Here is an 18,547-nt window from a genome sequence, read left to right as displayed (position 1 = left end):
TGTTTATCATTGTCTTTGAAGTCATTCAGCTGTCTGTCAATGTCAGTGGTGTCACGACTGGATGTCACGTGATATAATGATGTTATGCAGACGCTTAACATGTTCGGATTAGTAACAATCGGATATATCCAACCACTATCCTTGCAATAGACATTGGTAATATCAATTCTCGTGACAAAAAGACGCCGTTACCATGGTATATCGCCGTATGGATAATGGTTATAAATGTTTGATATGTTGAAATAATGGCATGTTAATGTCCCATATAAATCTCACGATATTTGGTAACATTTATCTTTACCCTCCAATAAAACCTTCTATGATTGTAATAATTATCTTTATTAACTTACAATGAAATCAAAATCACAAAATATTTACTGGTATTCTCTTTTAAAAAGAATTTTGAGATTAAATTCTGCCTTGGTATTTTAATTAATCAAGAAATCATGTAGTCTTCCAATTAAGAGCAAGAACGTGTTAGGGAAGGAGGAGAGATAAACATTTTCAATTTCCTTCATTGGCCCGCGCTAGATGCTACAATTGTATATCAAATCTGTGTTACACCGTATAGTCGGATATGATCACGGATCAAATGGTTCATGCTATTTTCTTTTTTAATCTTATAACAAGAATTTTTTTTAATTTACCTGTCAGGGTATATCTGTTTAACGATCCCCTCCCCCTCAAAAAATGAATAAATAAATAAATAAATCACGGATCAAATTTTCGCGACAAAAGTAATGTCCTGCCAAATCGCAAACTAAATCTATCCATAAAAAGTATCCGATTATACGGTATGACGCAACGTGTAGGATATGTAGGTGAATGTTTAATACAAATTGGAACTCGACCATATAGAAGACTTGATTTCATTATTTAAAAAAAAGTCACCAAAATCAAAATGACAGGACAAGACGTTCTGTATTCCATTACGCTTTCGGCCAACCATAATTGAAAATGTAATAAGTATCTTGAAGTTGTATTTCAAATGAAAAACCTATTAGACTAATGTATGTCTTAGATATAGCAATGGGAAAAATCTACAGAAATACTTTGATCACAGAAACAAAACGAGAACAATCGATTCTAATCATCGTGTTTTCACCGTGATGTAAGTAGCAGTAGCATGGTAACCACTGACTAGTTCAGATGTATGTCCTACCGACAATGATGGATATCAATTTGCTGGTGCACAAAGAACATATATTTTGCTTTAAGAGACGAGACATGACATTTCACGATAACAGTATGTCACAGACTTCATTTCCTCGTTAGTTCGTCAATTAACATAGAGCCTTAAATCCCTGAACGTTGAAGCAGTGCCGACATGTTTTATTACAGGTCCTTTGATAAGGCCCATGTCGATCTTTTATAGATTCGGATGTAAATCTTTGCTTTCTTTCAATACCAAGGGCATTTTTGAGGTTATTGCAAATGTTAGAGGGAATTCAAACAGGGCACGCACGGTTTAGTCAATTTAATGGCAAATTATTTCCTGAAATCCTATTAAGACCTTGTTATATGACTCTATGTAAAAGGAACATTTACTGAATGCGTAATTGTGTTTACAAAAAATTCCCACGTCATAAAGACACTGCGCTATACCACTTCAACGAGTTGGCTGTCTTGATAATTCCCTGTATCGGGTTATTTTCTTTATTTACCTACTAAGAGCAAATGTAGTTGATAAATTAATGTCATCGCCACTGTGAAATCGTACTTCCTGCATTTTGTCGTTTCTCCACTTTTGCCAAATAATATTTGAATTAATTGGATTGGAGTATAAATTTCTTTCTGTGGCTTTTAATCTTAATTGTTGCAGAAAAAACATAGATGTAGTGTTTTGGTTTGGTTGGGTTTATTTATTAAAGTCATATTAACAATCAGGATCATGTAAGGACGGCTTCCCGTGTATGCGGTGTGTTGCGTGTATGAAGTGCGGGTGTGTATTTTATGAGACTGGTATATTCGTGTTGTGTCTTATTGTATAGTGGAACTATTGCCCTTTTTAAAGTGCTATATCACTGAAGCATGCTGCCGAATATCACACCCCATCCGCTCACATTATACAGATAACGAGCGAACCAGTCGCCCAACTTTCTGTATGCTGGGCGCTAAGGAAGAGCAGAAAGACTTTGGTATATCTCGGCCAGGAGACGTAACCAAGAACCATCTTCACAGGGTCGAACGTTTAAATCAAGGCCAAAAGTGAGGCGGTGCCAAGGGAGGCATTAGAAAGGAGAAAGCCAGTTAGGAAGAACAGAAAAGATCCTTAATTTAGTCACCTTTTACGATCATGCAATAGGGGCAGCAGGTACAATTTATAATTTGTTTAACAATCAGTCTCTTTGATTTCTGGCTTTGGACAGGACTACAACCCGAAAGTAAGTGTAAAATTAAAACCTGTGTCATAAATATATAGTCGTTTGAACAAATTTTGATGTAAATAAGATAAATATTGACACATAAAATACTGTACTAAGTTATAGAACCGTGTGCTACAGAAGATCCAGCGTCTTCTGCTACGGTACATACCAACCGTTATACAAACTCTTCGGAACCATTTTTTTCTGACGATAGGAAGGACGTTAAATTCTACCTGTTGCCTCAGTTGAATTAATAATAAAAGGCGACTAAATTTAAGATGTTATCTTTTCTCTTCCTCCTAACTTTGTTTCCTTAGTTCTGCTTAACGTCTCCCTTGACACCGCCTCACTTTTGGCCATCTGTTGAGTGCTCGCCATTCTGAGGACGACTGTTGGTTCTGTCCCCTGGTCGAGACACATCAACGTCTTTAAAAATAGTAGTATCTTCACCCGCTTGGCGCTCAGCATAAAGGAGTTGGACGACTGGTTCGTCAGTTGTTAGTATAATGTGGCCGGGTGGGGTGTGTTGCTTGGTGTCTTCGACGGCATGCGTCAGTGATATAGCACTAAAAAAAGGCAACAGTTCCACTATACAAGAAGACACAACTCGAATATACCGTAGTCCCCCAAAACATACACCACGCAATTCATACACGCAATACATCACATGTATGCGAAGCTATCCTTACATGACCCTGGCTGTTATGAGGACGTTTATTGAATCAAACACATAAACATGCCTACGGCCGAACATTGGTCGAGTGTGCCCCAGGATCACAAAACGAACTGTAACATGAGATCATGTTAGCCGTCATCAGGCTGTATCTCCTTGCACACTACGTGTTGTTGATTCCACTTCAGTAATTGGCTTCTGTTAACAAAGTCACACCGGACTTGTGGTGGATCACTTACGTTAGATACTGAAAATGTCAACTTGGTGACGTTATATTATTCGAAAAGATAATTAGGCCTATTTGGTTTCAGCTTTCTTTGTTATCATACACAGAGGAGCTCCATTCTTTCTGAAATACTGTTTTTTATGATTTTTGGGATGTAAAGTGCTACTCTCCCTATCTATTCCACGCCCTTTCCATGTTTAATGGCCGATATATGTCCCCTTCTTAAGAATTAAGGACTTACGAGTTCTGTTAACCTTGTAAGCAAGTTCCTACAAAAGTGCGATATAAAGCCGTATTTGAGAGGGCAACATGTTAACACAAATTGGACAGAATATATGATTACATTATGTTTATTGAAGCGATGGGGGGCTAACATACAATTAAGTACGGGGCTACTTAATGAGGTTCACAAGATTAGTGAAAAGTCATCCTCCCGCAAACCGTAAATCCAAAGTCGTAATGACGTCACGGTAGAGCCAATTAAGACACGCAGTTTAAAATAGCAATTAAAAAAAAAACAAATAGGTTTAATTACATGACAAAGATTCGCTGCCGTTTAGCAAGCAAATTAATTGTTCGATAAAACACTCATCATAAAGCTGAGAATTTCGAAGCAGGTGTCCTCAGGCTATGATATGGCCCACAGGGTCTCGTATATATAAAGATATGCCGTGTAACTAATTAGCCATCCGATTGGCATTTAAAATCCAATGGGGGTGTATTTATCGATTCCTACTACGAGGGGAATATCATATGTGCTTTAATCAAATTTTAGTTTATGTGAAATGTACTTGAAAGATTAATTATAAGTCTCTAGCCCTGCCATTTACGAAAAAATTATACAAAGTTAAAAACATATAAAACATTATCGCCCACAGCCATTTTCATCACTAGGAATTTACTTGATACGAAATAATATTATTATCCCACTCCCCTTTATATGTATTGCCAAACATAGTTTTTCTACAAATATCTCCGGAGAGGGGAAATATTCCATAACTATTAACATATTTTGGAACTTAAAAGAGATATATAACCTAAACAATGACATTGACGTATCAGTTGTATACAAATTGATGAGATTGTTGTCGGGGAAGTATTCATTGTCACTTCCTAACGACTAGATAAGGGTAATACAATGCCATTGTTAAAATCACCAAATAGGATACATCTACCGTCCATCGATTGTTGTGTAATTCCCAGGCACGTCCTCTACAAAAGTCAAATAAAACGTGATATACATCGACACTTTTTCTGCTTACTTTTTATTTACGCTTTTAATTGTCCACATTCGATCGAATAATTAGCTGGGGCCTCCGCATTCACACAAATTGGTGTGTTAATGTGGAATTCTGTAACCATTTTCTCAACCATTGTCATTTAAAGTACATGGAATAATACCAATTAAAACAGTATTGTCACTGAGCAGAACAATAAAGAGATGCTATTGATATTAATGATGAGTTGTTGCTTGTCGATCGACGAATATCTGATTTCAAACTCTCTTTTAATGTTCTTCAACTCTTAGATGAGTGACCTTTTCAAATGTACTGTAACGCCGTTTAACATACATTTTCTAAATACTGTATGTTAAAAATCATTAATCAGGTAGAAAAACCACACGTTACATTAATATTTTATCCATAATAAATGAGTTCGGACAAACATTGGACAATGGTACGAGATGAACACCTGTTTAGATTTTATTCATATTGAAAAATCTTACACCTAAAACCAAAAGAAATCTTAATTTGGATTTTTCATCGAAAAGTTACAATAAAGCCTTAACTGAAAGCATTTAACACGTGGGCAAAACAAGGTAATTTTAATTTCATGACGGAATGAGAAATGAAATTTTTTTTTGTTATCAACCAAAATTTGCGAAACACCGCACAGAATCCGTAACTGTATGACATCTGACATATCGTCATATCCTTATCGTAGACTTATGTTAGTAACATTACCCCTCCGTGTTGTGAAACCTAATATTCTTACGATCAACAACCCTTGATAGGGAACCTCTCGGGAATCCATAGGATGGTCTATCGCCGGTACTGTCCACTCTATATTTGTATGAACGTCACACGTGCACTCCAAACAAGGGTCACTTACAAAGCGTAAACTATTGTCATGTCGTTAGGGTCACGTGTACAGAGTTGGACGCGCATGGACACGTGTTTAGCTAGGAAACCTTTTGATCATTAGATTAGCATATAACCATAGGTACTTGGTTCTACTGTTTAAACACTGCCACTACCATGAGGGAAACACACCAATAAAAATAATTTCAAAATCAAAATACTTTGAACATTTTACAAAGCTACTTCTTTGACATTGTGATTGCCAAACAATATCGTTTCAAAAGTTGACTTCAACAGTCGTAAAGTCAAATGTTTGATGTCATATGTATAAGCGCTGTGTCTTAAAGTAGAACTGAAAGCTTAATAAAGAATGATTAACGAGTTCATTTGGCAGACAGGGTTCTAATAAAGCGTTTCGTTTGTTATATGAACAATTAATTTTCAAAATTTAAAGTCTGGATAATTCTAACATCATGTTAAAATACATTTCGGAAATATTTAACAAATATGTTTAAAATTAGAAAATCAAAAAAAATGTTTTAACTTAATCCAATGCAATTTTCAAAATATCTCCTTTTCTGCTCCTATGCAAACGATATAGTTATTGTTATTGCCACTGGTGTTATAACCACTATTGTTATCCACTATTGTTATAACAACTTTGGTTATTGCCACTATTGTTATAACCACTATTGTTATAACCACTATTGTTATAACCACTATTGTTATCGACTATTGTTATAACCACTATTGTTTTAACAACTATTGTTATAAACATTATTGTTATAACCACTATTGTTTAAACATTATTGTTAAAACCACTATTGTTATAAACATTATTGTTATAACCACTATTGTTATAAACATTATTGTTATAACCACTATTGTTATAGCCACTATTGTTATAACCACTTTTGTTATAACCACTATTGTTATAACCACTTTTGTTATAACCACTATTGTTATAACCACTATTGTTATTGCCACTATTGTTATAACCACTATTGTTAAAAACACTATTGTTATAACCACTTTGGTTATTGCCACTATTGTTATAACCACTATTGTTATAACCACTATTGTTATAACCACTATTGTTATAGACTATTGTTATAACCACTATTGTTATAACCACTACTGTTATAACAACTATTGTTATAAACATTATTGTTATAACCACTATTGTTTAAACATTATTGTTAAAACCACTATTGTTATAAACATTATTGTTATAACCACTATTGTTATAAACATTATTGTTATAACCACTATTGTTATAAACATTATTGTTATAACCACTATCGTTATAGCCACTATTGTTATAACCACTTTTGTTATAACCACTATTGTTATAACCACTATTGTTATTGCCACTATTGTTATAACCACTATTGTTAAAAACACTATTGTTATAACCACTTTGGTTATTGCCACTATTGTAATAACCACTATTGTTATAACCACTATTGTTATAACCACTATTGTTATCGACTATTGTTATAACCACTATTGTTATAACCACTACTGTTATAACAACTATTGTTATAAACATTATTGTTATAACCACTATTGTTTAAACATTATTGTTAAAACCACTATTGCTATAAACATTATTGTTATAACCACTATTGTTATAGCCACTATTGTTATAGCCACTATTGTTATAACCACTATTGTTATAACCACTATTGTTATCCACTATTGTTATTGACAGTATTGTTATGACCACTATTGTTATAACCACTATTGTTATAAACATTATTGTTTTAACCACTATCCATATATCTATGGCAAACGTATAGGCGTACTGATAACATACAAATGGTGCAATATGAATCGCTAGTTTTAGCGATGAGTAATCGCGTCAATGTAGTTGTCATTTTCCCTCAAACGCTTCCCAAACAATAACAGTACGCTTTTTTACTCGGTTTCGTAGAGAGCATAAGTATTTTTACATTAACCGCTTTATTGTCGGAATACTATCGGAATGGCAAGAGAAACATCAAATATTACATGTAACATTTTTATCTTGACATCTACCCAGTGGATCAAAAATTGCATATATCTCTATGTATTCGACTCTCAGTAAATTAGAGTTTTGAGTTAATATATATCATTTACAATGTCTCATCAAAGCATCCGTCTACATATTCCATTAACGACAAAAAAAATTATCTATCACTTTTTAAACTTGAACAGCTAGAAAACACAGCATCTAAACCGTTTCAAATGTTGTATAAATCATCTTGAATGAAGACATGGTGATTTTTATTTCAATTAACTTTAAAAGCAATTATATCTACGTGAAATTAACTATATACCTCTTTGTCTTTTTCAGTTGATTCTGACCAATCAGAAATTAAGAAGAGGATGGCCCCAGATATAGAATATGAAGGCTACAACCCATACAGCGATCTTTCCGACGAGGACTTAGCCGAAATTATCAAACGGGGAAGCCTTCTTCGGTTCGGAAAACGAGGAAGTCTGTTGAGGTTTGGAAAGCGTGGTAGTCTGCTCCGGTTCGGCAAAAGAAGGTCAATTCTTCGTTATGGAAAACGTTTCGACGACCAAGATGAAAACATGGAATTGCCCCTCGAAGATTATGCTGATGCCGGAAGTGACGACAAAAGAGGAACATTATTCCGATTTGGAAAAAGGAGAGCTCTTTTCCGGTATGGTAGGAGCGCAGATAAACCACACACGCCGTTCAGATTCGGACGGGAGGAGGAATATTTAGAAAAATAGAGTCTGTAAAAGCATATAGATAAACCTATATTTTTAAAACAGAAGAGAAATTCTGTGGTGACATGTAGACTAAACAATTTCTTCAGATGACCATCTTCAGCTAAATGATCACATGTGTATATAACTGTTTGGTACTTTGTTTGTGTAAATAGGGGTCGTCTCGTTTGGATGGAGTAGAATTAATCAATATTTGGAATTTATGGCAAAATAACGTAATATGTAGAAAATGACGCATAGTACTACTTTCCAAGTCATGTATATCTGAGGTGTGAACTTTGAACCTAGTGGAGCGTTTGTATTACATACCTCATCACAGAGAATGACTTTTGTGAAGACAGTTTTATGTCTCCAAACTTGTGTACATCACCGTTATCCTCTTACTGGTGAAGGAATCTCGTTTAGTAGATATTGACAAAACATTACGTTTGCTAGATAATCATCTCAATACAGCCAACTACATATTCGGATGTTCTACTAAAACGGACCTCAAAAACGTTATCAAAATATAACTAGAGAAGGGTAACATATATATAAGAGATGGAAATATAAATCGTGATAAAGTGATGACGTCATCGCATTGTATTGTTGTGTTTTTTGTTCTATTCTGATTGTTAAATCTTGGGATCCTGTAATTTCTGGATTGCCTCTTTATAAACCACAGCTGTAAGGTATATGATAGCAGGCAGATCTAACCAGAGCAATGGATATATATACAAAGTAGAGATAAAATTAGAATTATTGTTTCTGTTTTTTTCAACAGTTTGAAAACCTTTCCGATATAATAGATTAAAATGCTCTCTTTTAAAGCATATAATAACACACATGACAAGTTATTTATGACATCTCTGAATATAAAAAAAATGGTTGGGTATATATGAATCAATATCAAGTGTTACGTAGAACGACTTATATATATATATCTGTAAGTTATTCATAACGTCTCTGATTGGTCATTTATGAGTCACGTGGTGATAACTTGTCCCAAATTATCCTACACGAAGCTGTATACTGATTTTGTTCACTTATTATTTATGTAAAGTAACAAGAAATAAAAGGTTAGAATATTGTATCATGATTTGGAATTATTCAGCGTTTTTCGTTATTGAATTTTTCTTGATTCTAAAATGAATGAGGAAAAACTATTTGAGGATTAACATATGCAATATTTGTTTATTTATACGAGTTTAATTTATAGAGTTGTCTATTTCCTTGAATGTGTTCACTGCAGCCGAGGAACAATACATATTGTTTTCTTTTTTAAAATGATTTCAAAATGTAAATAGTTTATTCTATTTTATTCTAAAAAAAAAGACATATTTTCTTCTGTGATATAAATATATCATACAATAACAAAACAATAGACCGAATTTTAAAAATAAATTACTGGCAATGACAAATTTCATTTTGTTCGCCCTCATAGATACATTTAAGTTATTCAAGATTTCAAGATTTTATTCGTTACTCTCAGACACATGAAAATGTGTTACATGAGTACATAATGATATACATAGACATATACATGACAAGATGGACACAAAATATACATGTACAAGGTATAAAAATACAGAAAGTTATAATCGTATAGTGTTTAAAGTAATTTCATTATCTTTCTTAGAAAAATTGCGAATTTGTTTAAAACTTGGATACTGCAGATATTCAATAGACGCTCTAATTTTAAAAAAAAGTAGGATATTTGGTGTAGTACTTAGCAAAATACTTTTCTCTAATAGCTTTAATTTCCCTTTTTTGACATTTGAAAAGATAGTGAAATTCATCTCAGATATCAACTTGACATAAATTACATATTTTATTTTGGGACACCGAGCCATCGTCCAGTTTCAATAGGGAACTTTATATTTGAGGTACGAAATTTTGTAATAGTAATTCTGTTTTGTTCCGATAACTATTATTAGTATTATTGCCATTTGGGTGGGATATCAATCAAAGTGGTTCGTCAGCTTTAGTATTATGTGATTTGCGTCGTATTTTAGGAAATATCTGTCAGTTTTCTTTCCATTCTTATAAAGTATTCACTAAAGTCACGAAGACAAAGACACAAACATAACACAGTAACCAAAACAGAGTTTGTATGATAAGACATCAACATAACACAGATAACCAAAACAGAGGTTGTATGATAAAGACACAAGCATAACACAGATAACCAAAACAGAGTTTGTATGATAAAGACATCAACATAACACAGATAACCAAAACAGAGGTTGTATGATAAAGACATCAACATAACACAGATAACCAAAACAGAGGTTGTATGATAAAGACATCAAGCATAACACAGATAACCAAAACATAGGTTGTATGATAAAGACATCAACATAACACAGATAACCAAAACAGAGGTTGTATGATAAAGACACAAACATAAACACAGATAACCAAAACAGAGGTTGTATGATAAAGACACAAGCATAACACAGATAACCAAAACAGAGGTTGTATGATAAAGACATCAACATAACACAGATAACCAAAACAGAGGTTGTATGATAAAGACACAAGCATAACACAGATAACCAAACAGAGTTTGTATGATAAAGACATCAACATAACACAGATAACCAAAACAGAGGTTGTATTATAAAGACATCAACATAACACAGATAACCAAAACAGAGGTTGTATGATAAAGACATCAACATAAACACAGATAACCAAAACAGAGGTTTGTATGATAAAGACATCAACATAACACAGATAACCAAAACAGAGGTTGTATGATAAAGACATCAACATAACACAGATAACCAAAACAGAGTTTGTATGATAAAGACACAACATAACACAGATAACCAAAACAGAGGTTGTATGATAAAGACATCAACATAACACAGATAACCAAAACAGAGGTTGTATGATAAAGACACAAGCATAACACAGATAACCAAAACAGAGGTTGTATGATAAAGACATCAACATAACACAGATAACCAAAACAGAGGTTGTATGATAAAGACATCAACATAACACAGATAACCAAAACAGAGGTTGTATGATAAAGACATCAACATAACACAGATAACCAAAACAGAGGTTGTATGATAAAGACATCAACATAACACAGATAACCAAAACAGAGGTTGTATGATAAAGACATCAACATAACACAGATAACCAAAACAGAGTTTGTATGATAAAGACATCAACATAACACAGATAACCAAAACAGAGTTGTATGATAAAGACATCAACATAACACAGATAACCAAAACAGAGGTTGTATGATAAAGACATCAACATAACACAGATAACCAAAACAGAGGTTGTATGATAAAGACACAAACATAACACAGATAACCAAAACAGAGTTTGTATGATAAAGACATCAACATAACACAGATAACCAAAACAGAGGTTGTATGATAAAGACATCAACATAACACAGATAACCAAAACAGAGGTTGTATGATAAAGACATCAACATAACACAGATAACCAAAACAGAGGTTGTATGATAAAGACATCAACATAACACAGATAACCAAAACAGAGGTTGTATGATAAAGACATCAACATAACACAGATAACCAAAACAGAGGTTGTATGATAAAGACATCAACATAACACAGATAACCAAAACAGAGGTTGTATGATAAAGACATCAACATAACACAGATAACCAAAACAGAGGTTGTATGATAAAGACATCAACATAACACAGATAACCAAAACAGAGGTTGTATGATAAAGACACAAACATAACACAGATAACCAAAACAGAGGTTGTATGATAAAGACATCAACATAACACAGATAACCAAAACAGAGGTTGTATGATAAAGACACAAACATAACACAGATAACCAAAACAGAGGTTGTATAATAAAGACACAAGCATAACACAGATAACCAAAACATAGGTTGTATGATAAAGACATCAACATAACACAGATAACCAAAACAGAGGTTGTATGATAAAGACATCAAACATAACACAGATAACCAAAACAGAGTTGTATGATAAAGACATCAACATAACACAGATAACCAAAACAGAGTTGTATGATAAAGACATCAACATAACACAGATAACCAAAACAGAGTTGTATGATAAAGACATCAACATAACACAGATAACCAAAACAGAGTTGTATGATAAAGACATCAACATAACACAGATAACCAAAACAGAGGTTGTATGATAAAGACATCAACATAACACAGATAACCAAAACAGAGGTTGTATGATAAAGACATCAACATAACACAGATAACCAAAACAGAGGTTGTATGATAAAGACATCAACATAACACAGATAACCAAAACAGAGTTTGTATGATAAAGACATCAACATAACACAGATAACCAAAACAGAGGTTGTATGATAAAGACATCAACATAACACAGATAACCAAAACAGAGTTTGTATGATAAAGACATCAACATAACACAGATAACCAAAACAGAGTTTGTATGATAAAGACATCAACATAACACAGATAACCAAAACAGAGTTGTATGATAAAGACATCAACATAACACAGATAACCAAAACAGAGGTTGTATGATAAAGACATCAACATAACACAGATAACCAAAACAGAGGTTGTATGATAAAGACATCAACATAACACAGATAACCAAAACAGAGGTTGTATGATAAAGACATCAACATAACACAGATAACCAAAACAGAGGTTGTATGATAAAGACATCAACATAACACAGATAACCAAAACAGAGGTTGTATGATAAAGACATCAACATAACACAGATAACCAAAACAGAGGTTGTATGATAAAGACATCAACATAACACAGATAACCAAAACAGAGGTTGTATGATAAAGACATCAACATAACACAGATAACCAAAACAGAGTTGTATGATAAAGACATCAACATAACACAGATAACAAAACAGATAACACAAATAACACAGAGGTTTGTATGATAAAGACATCAACATAACACAGATAACCAAAACAGAGGTTGTATGATAAAGACATCAACATAACACAGATAACCAAAACAGAGGTTGTATGATAAAGACATCAACATAACACAGATAACCAAAACAGAGGTTGTATGATAAAGACATCAACATAACACAGATAACCAAAACAGAGGTTGTATGATAAAGACATCAACATAACACAGATAACCAAAACAGAGGTTGTATGATAAAGACACAACATAACACAGATAACCAAAACAGAGGTTGTATGATAAAGACATCAACATAACACAGATAACCAAAACAGAGGTTGTATGATAAAGACATCAACATAACACAGATAACCAAAACAGAGGTTGTATGATAAAGACATCAACATAACACAGATAACCAAAACAGAGGTTGTATGATAAAGACATCAACATAACACAGATAACCAAAACAGAGGTTGTATGATAAAGACATCAACATAACACAGATAACCAAAACAGAGTTTGTATGATAAAGACATCAACATAACACAGATAACCAAAACAGAGGTTGTATGATAAAGACATCAACATAACACAGATAACCAAAACAGAGGTTGTATGATAAAGACATCAACATAACACAGATAACCAAAACAGAGGTTGTATGATAAAGACATCAACATAACACAGATAACCAAAACAGAGGTTGTATGATAAAGACATCAACATAACACAGATAACCAAAACAGAGGTTGTATGATAAAGACATCAACATAACACAGATAACCAAAACAGAGGTTGTATGATAAAGACATCAACATAACACAGATAACCAAAACAGAGGTTGTATGATAAAGACATCAACATAACACAGATAACCAAAACAGAGGTTGTATGATAAAGACATCAACATAACACAGATAACCAAAACAGAGGTTGTATGATAAAGACATCAACATATAACACAGATAACCAAAACAGAGTTTGTATGATAAAGACATCAACATAACACAGATAACCAAAACAGAGGTTGTATGATAAAGACACAAACATAACACAGATAACCAAAACAGAGGTTGTATGATAAAGACATCAACATAACACAGATAACCAAAACAGAGTTTGTATGATAAAGACATCAACATAACACAGATAACCAAAACAGAGGTTGTATGATAAAGACATCAACATAACACAGATAACCAAAACAGAGGTTGTATGATAAAGACATCAACATAACACAGATAACCAAAACAGAGGTTGTATGATAAAGACATCAACATAACACAGATAACCAAAACAGAGTTGTATGATAAAGACATCAACATAACACAGAAAAGAGTATAACATCAACATAACACAGATAACCAAAACAGAGGTTGTATGATAAAGACATCAACATAACACAGATAACCAAAACAGAGGTTGTATGATAAAGACATCAACATAACACAGATAACCAAAACAGAGGTTGTATGATAAAGACATCAACATAACACAGATAACCAAAACAGAGGTTGTATGATAAAGACATCAACATAACACAGATAACCAAAACAGAGGTTGTATGATAAAGACATCAACATAACACAGATAACCAAAACAGAGGTTGTATGATAAAGACATCAACATAACACAGATAACCAAAACAGAGGTTGTATGATAAAGACATCAACATAACACAGATAACCAAAACAGAGTTGTATGATAAAGACATCAACATATAACACAGATAACCAAAACAGAGTTTGTATGATAAAGACATCAACATAACACAGATAACCAAAACAGAGGTTGTATGATAAAGACATCAACATAACACAGATAACCAAAACAGAGGTTGTATGATAAAGACATCAAATAACACAGATAACCAAAACAGAGTTTGTATGATAAAGACATCAACATAACACAGATAACCAAAACAGAGTTGTATGATAAAGACATCAAACATAACACAGATAACCAAAACAGAGTTGTATGATAAAGACATCAACATAACACAGATAACCAAAACAGAGTTTGTATGATAAAGACATCAACATAACACAGATAACCAAAACAGAGTTTGTATGATAAAGACATCAACATAACACAGATAACCAAAACAGAGGTTGTATGATAAAGACATCAACATAACACAGATAACCAAAACAGAGGTTGTATGATAAAGACATCAACATAACACAGATAACCAAAAACAGAGGTTGTATGATAAAGACATCAACATAACACAGATAACCAAAACAGAGGTTGTATGATAAAGACATCAACATAACACAGATAACCAAAACAGAGGTTGTATGATAAAGACATCAACATAACACAGATAACCAAAACAGAGGTTGTATGATAAAGACATCAACATAACACAGATAACCAAAACAGAGGTTGTATGATAAAGACACAAACATAACACAGATAACCAAAACAGAGGTTGTATGATAAAGACACAAGCATAACACAGATAACCAAAACAGAGGTTGTATGATAAAGACATCAACATAACACAGATAACCAAAACAGAGGTTGTATGATAAAGACATCAAACGTATGAAGCATAACACAGATAACCAAAACAGAGTTTGTATGATAAAGACATCAACATAACACAGATAACCAAAACAGAGGTTGTATGATAAAGACATCAACATAACACAGATAACCAAAACAGAGGTTGTATGATAAAGACACAAACATAACACAGATAACCAAAACAGAGGTTGTATGATAAAGACATCAACATAACACAGATAACCAAAACAGAGGTTGTATGATAAAGACATCAACATAACACAGATAACCAAAACAGAGTTTGTATGATAAAGACATCAACATAACACAGATAACCAAAACAGAGGTTGTATGATAAAGACATCAACATAACACAGATAACCAAAACAGAGGTTGTATGATAAAGACATCAACATAACACAGATAACCAAAACAGAGTTTGTATGATAAAGACATCAACATAACACAGATAACCAAAACATAGGTTGTATGATAAAGACATCAACATAACACAGATAACCAAAACAGAGGTTGTATGATAAAGACATCAACATAACACAGATAACCAAAACAGAGGTTGTATGATAAAGACACAAGCATAACACAGATAACCAAAACAGAGTTTGTATGATAAAGACACAAACATAACACAGATAACCAAAACAGAGTTTGTATGATAAAGACATCAACATAACACAGATAACCAAAACAGAGTTTGTATGATAAAGACATCAACATAACACAGATAACCAAAACAGAGTTTGTATGATAAAGACACAAGCATAAAACAGATAACCAAAATAGAGGTTGTATGATAAAAACACAAACATAACACAGATAACCAAAACAGAGTTTGTATGATAAAGACACAAGCATAAAACAGATAACCAAAATAGAGGTTGTATGATAAAAACATAAATAAAACTTTAGAAAAATAGTTTTGATGTAAAATATCTGCGTATAAACAAAATGATAGAAGAAATGATACCAAAGGGATTTTGATCAGTTTTTTTAAATTGGCTATAAATCACAAATAATTCTTTAGTTTTTGTGACGTCATTCTTGTGATGTTGAGATCGGTCATATAGGAGAAAAACAAGCGTTGGAATCGAAATTTGATAATCATTGAGATTCCGTTCTGTTATAAGTGCACAAATCTGTTTGATTAGAGCAGAGTTGTGCAGATAATTTAATTCCATATTAATTACATATTACTATCAAGAGATTGCGTTATAAACCCAGCCTCCATGACAAGGAAATATTTCAAACGAGATCAACTTCCGGTACGCTAACCAGAAATATCGCCAAATCTCGTAAAATATCGTGATAAAAGTGATGGAGAACTCTTGCGGTAATTAAGGTTGATTTTAATTCGGTTTCTGAGAAATGCATAGTTTGCCAAGGTCCCCTTAATCCTATAACCCCGTCAATCACAGATGTCAAGACTTGCAATAGGGATTTTGTTCAATACTTCAACTTCATGTTTATTTTTTTTTACGCACTGACATTTCTCTGGTAAGGCCAAAAAATATGTCTGTTTAGAGTTACACGACCGACCCTTAGTTTTTTACACCGGCCCTGTTTTTCCCGAAAAAAATTAAAAGTCGGGATTTCAATCTCAGACTCCGGTTCTGGCCATTACATTTAGAGTGAAAGATACTGAAATAAAAATCCCGACCTACCGACCCTATTATTTTGCCAATGTAACCCCAAACAGACATTTTTTGCCTAATATCTTTCTGTTTTTAAACAGAAACACAGTACAACCCATACTTTTATATCCAATAAAATGCCGATGAGTACAAATTATGATACCAAGCGTTAGTGACCTCTGTACTTTGTGAAGTAACACGGAATAGATTCTGCCAATGATTGTCAACACTGGATTCTAAACCTGTGTACAGATCATCACACCACACACAGTCAACTACAAGCAGTCTCAACTATGCACAACGAATCGCTATAATTTGTTTGTTTAAATATTCTAACGTCCTATTAAAAGCCAGGGTCATGAAAGAATGGCCTCTTATGTATACAGTGTGTAGCGTGTTAGAAGTGCGAAGTTTGAGTTTTGGGAGACTGTGTTATGTTCGTGTTGTTTCTTCTTGTATAGTGTAACTGTTGCCTTTTTATAGTGCTTTATCACTGATGCATGCCGCCAAAGACACCAAGCAACACACCCCACCCGATCACATTATACTACATATAAACAATTGAAAGTATTAAGTACAAACGTCTCTTGTCAGCATCAGAAAAGGTCTGTTGGGTGGTTAATTTAACCTCACGTCCGATTAACATCTGAGGCCATTTGAGGAGGTATCCACTATGTGATGATTTTTCATAGATGACAATGTTAACGTTTGGAATTTTAAATCCTGTTAGATTTGTTTGGGTTTTTTATTGATTATTTTAAAGTCTTTTTATCAGCCAGGGTCATGTAAGGACGGCCTCCCATGTATGCGTGTGCAGCGTGTGGGGTGTGTGTTTTGGGAGACTGCAGTATGTTCGTGTTGTGTCGCCTTGTATAGTGGAACTCTTGCCCTTTTTATAGTGCTATATCACTGAAGCATGCCACCGATGACACCAAGCAACACACCCCATCGGGTCACATTATATTGACAACGGGCGAACCAGTCGTCCCACTTCCGTTATGCAGGAGCAGAAACTACCACTTTTATAGACTTTGGTGTGTCTCGGCCAGGGGACAGAATATTGATTTTGAAGAACAGCATTTCTTACATCTGTGAATCGAATAATTTCGAAATCTACAATATCGATAAACTTTTACGTGGAGCAGCCATCTTGTATTGACCTCCGTACTCACACCCATCCATACAATACTGATAATTAGCTTTCCTTTTCTTACTAGATTCAAGTTACAAAATGTTTCTTTGGTGTCCAATGTATGCGGTATACAGTGCATGTTTTGGGAGACAGCGGTACATTTGTGTTGTGTCTTCTTTTAAAGTAGAATTTGGTGTGCCTCGGCCAGGGAACTGAACCCAGAGCCTTCCTCACAGTGGGGAGGGCTCAACAGAAGTTTGCAAGGGAGACG

At 33.6% G+C, this 18,547-nt stretch overlaps 1 protein-coding gene across 1 annotated transcript in view; it reads left to right on the top strand.

The window, feature by feature from the left end:
• Positions 1–8,240, top strand: part of LOC138320816 (FMRFamide neuropeptides-like) — a 24,535-nt gene extending 16,295 nt beyond the window's left edge. The window contains exon 2 of the mRNA XM_069264057.1: positions 7,685–8,240. Within this exon, the coding sequence (XP_069120158.1) occupies positions 7,685–8,091 (407 nt within the window). The 3' untranslated portion in view covers positions 8,092–8,240. The remainder of the gene's footprint in view (positions 1–7,684) is intronic.
• Positions 8,241–18,547: the final 10,307 nt, after the last annotated feature.

This window comes from Argopecten irradians, chromosome 4 (genome assembly GCF_041381155.1).
Source record: "Argopecten irradians isolate NY chromosome 4, Ai_NY, whole genome shotgun sequence".
Lineage (NCBI taxonomy): Eukaryota > Metazoa > Mollusca > Bivalvia > Pectinida > Pectinidae > Argopecten > Argopecten irradians.
The sequence above is the reverse complement of the archived record's forward strand: the minus strand, read 5'-3'. Positions and strand labels throughout refer to the sequence as shown.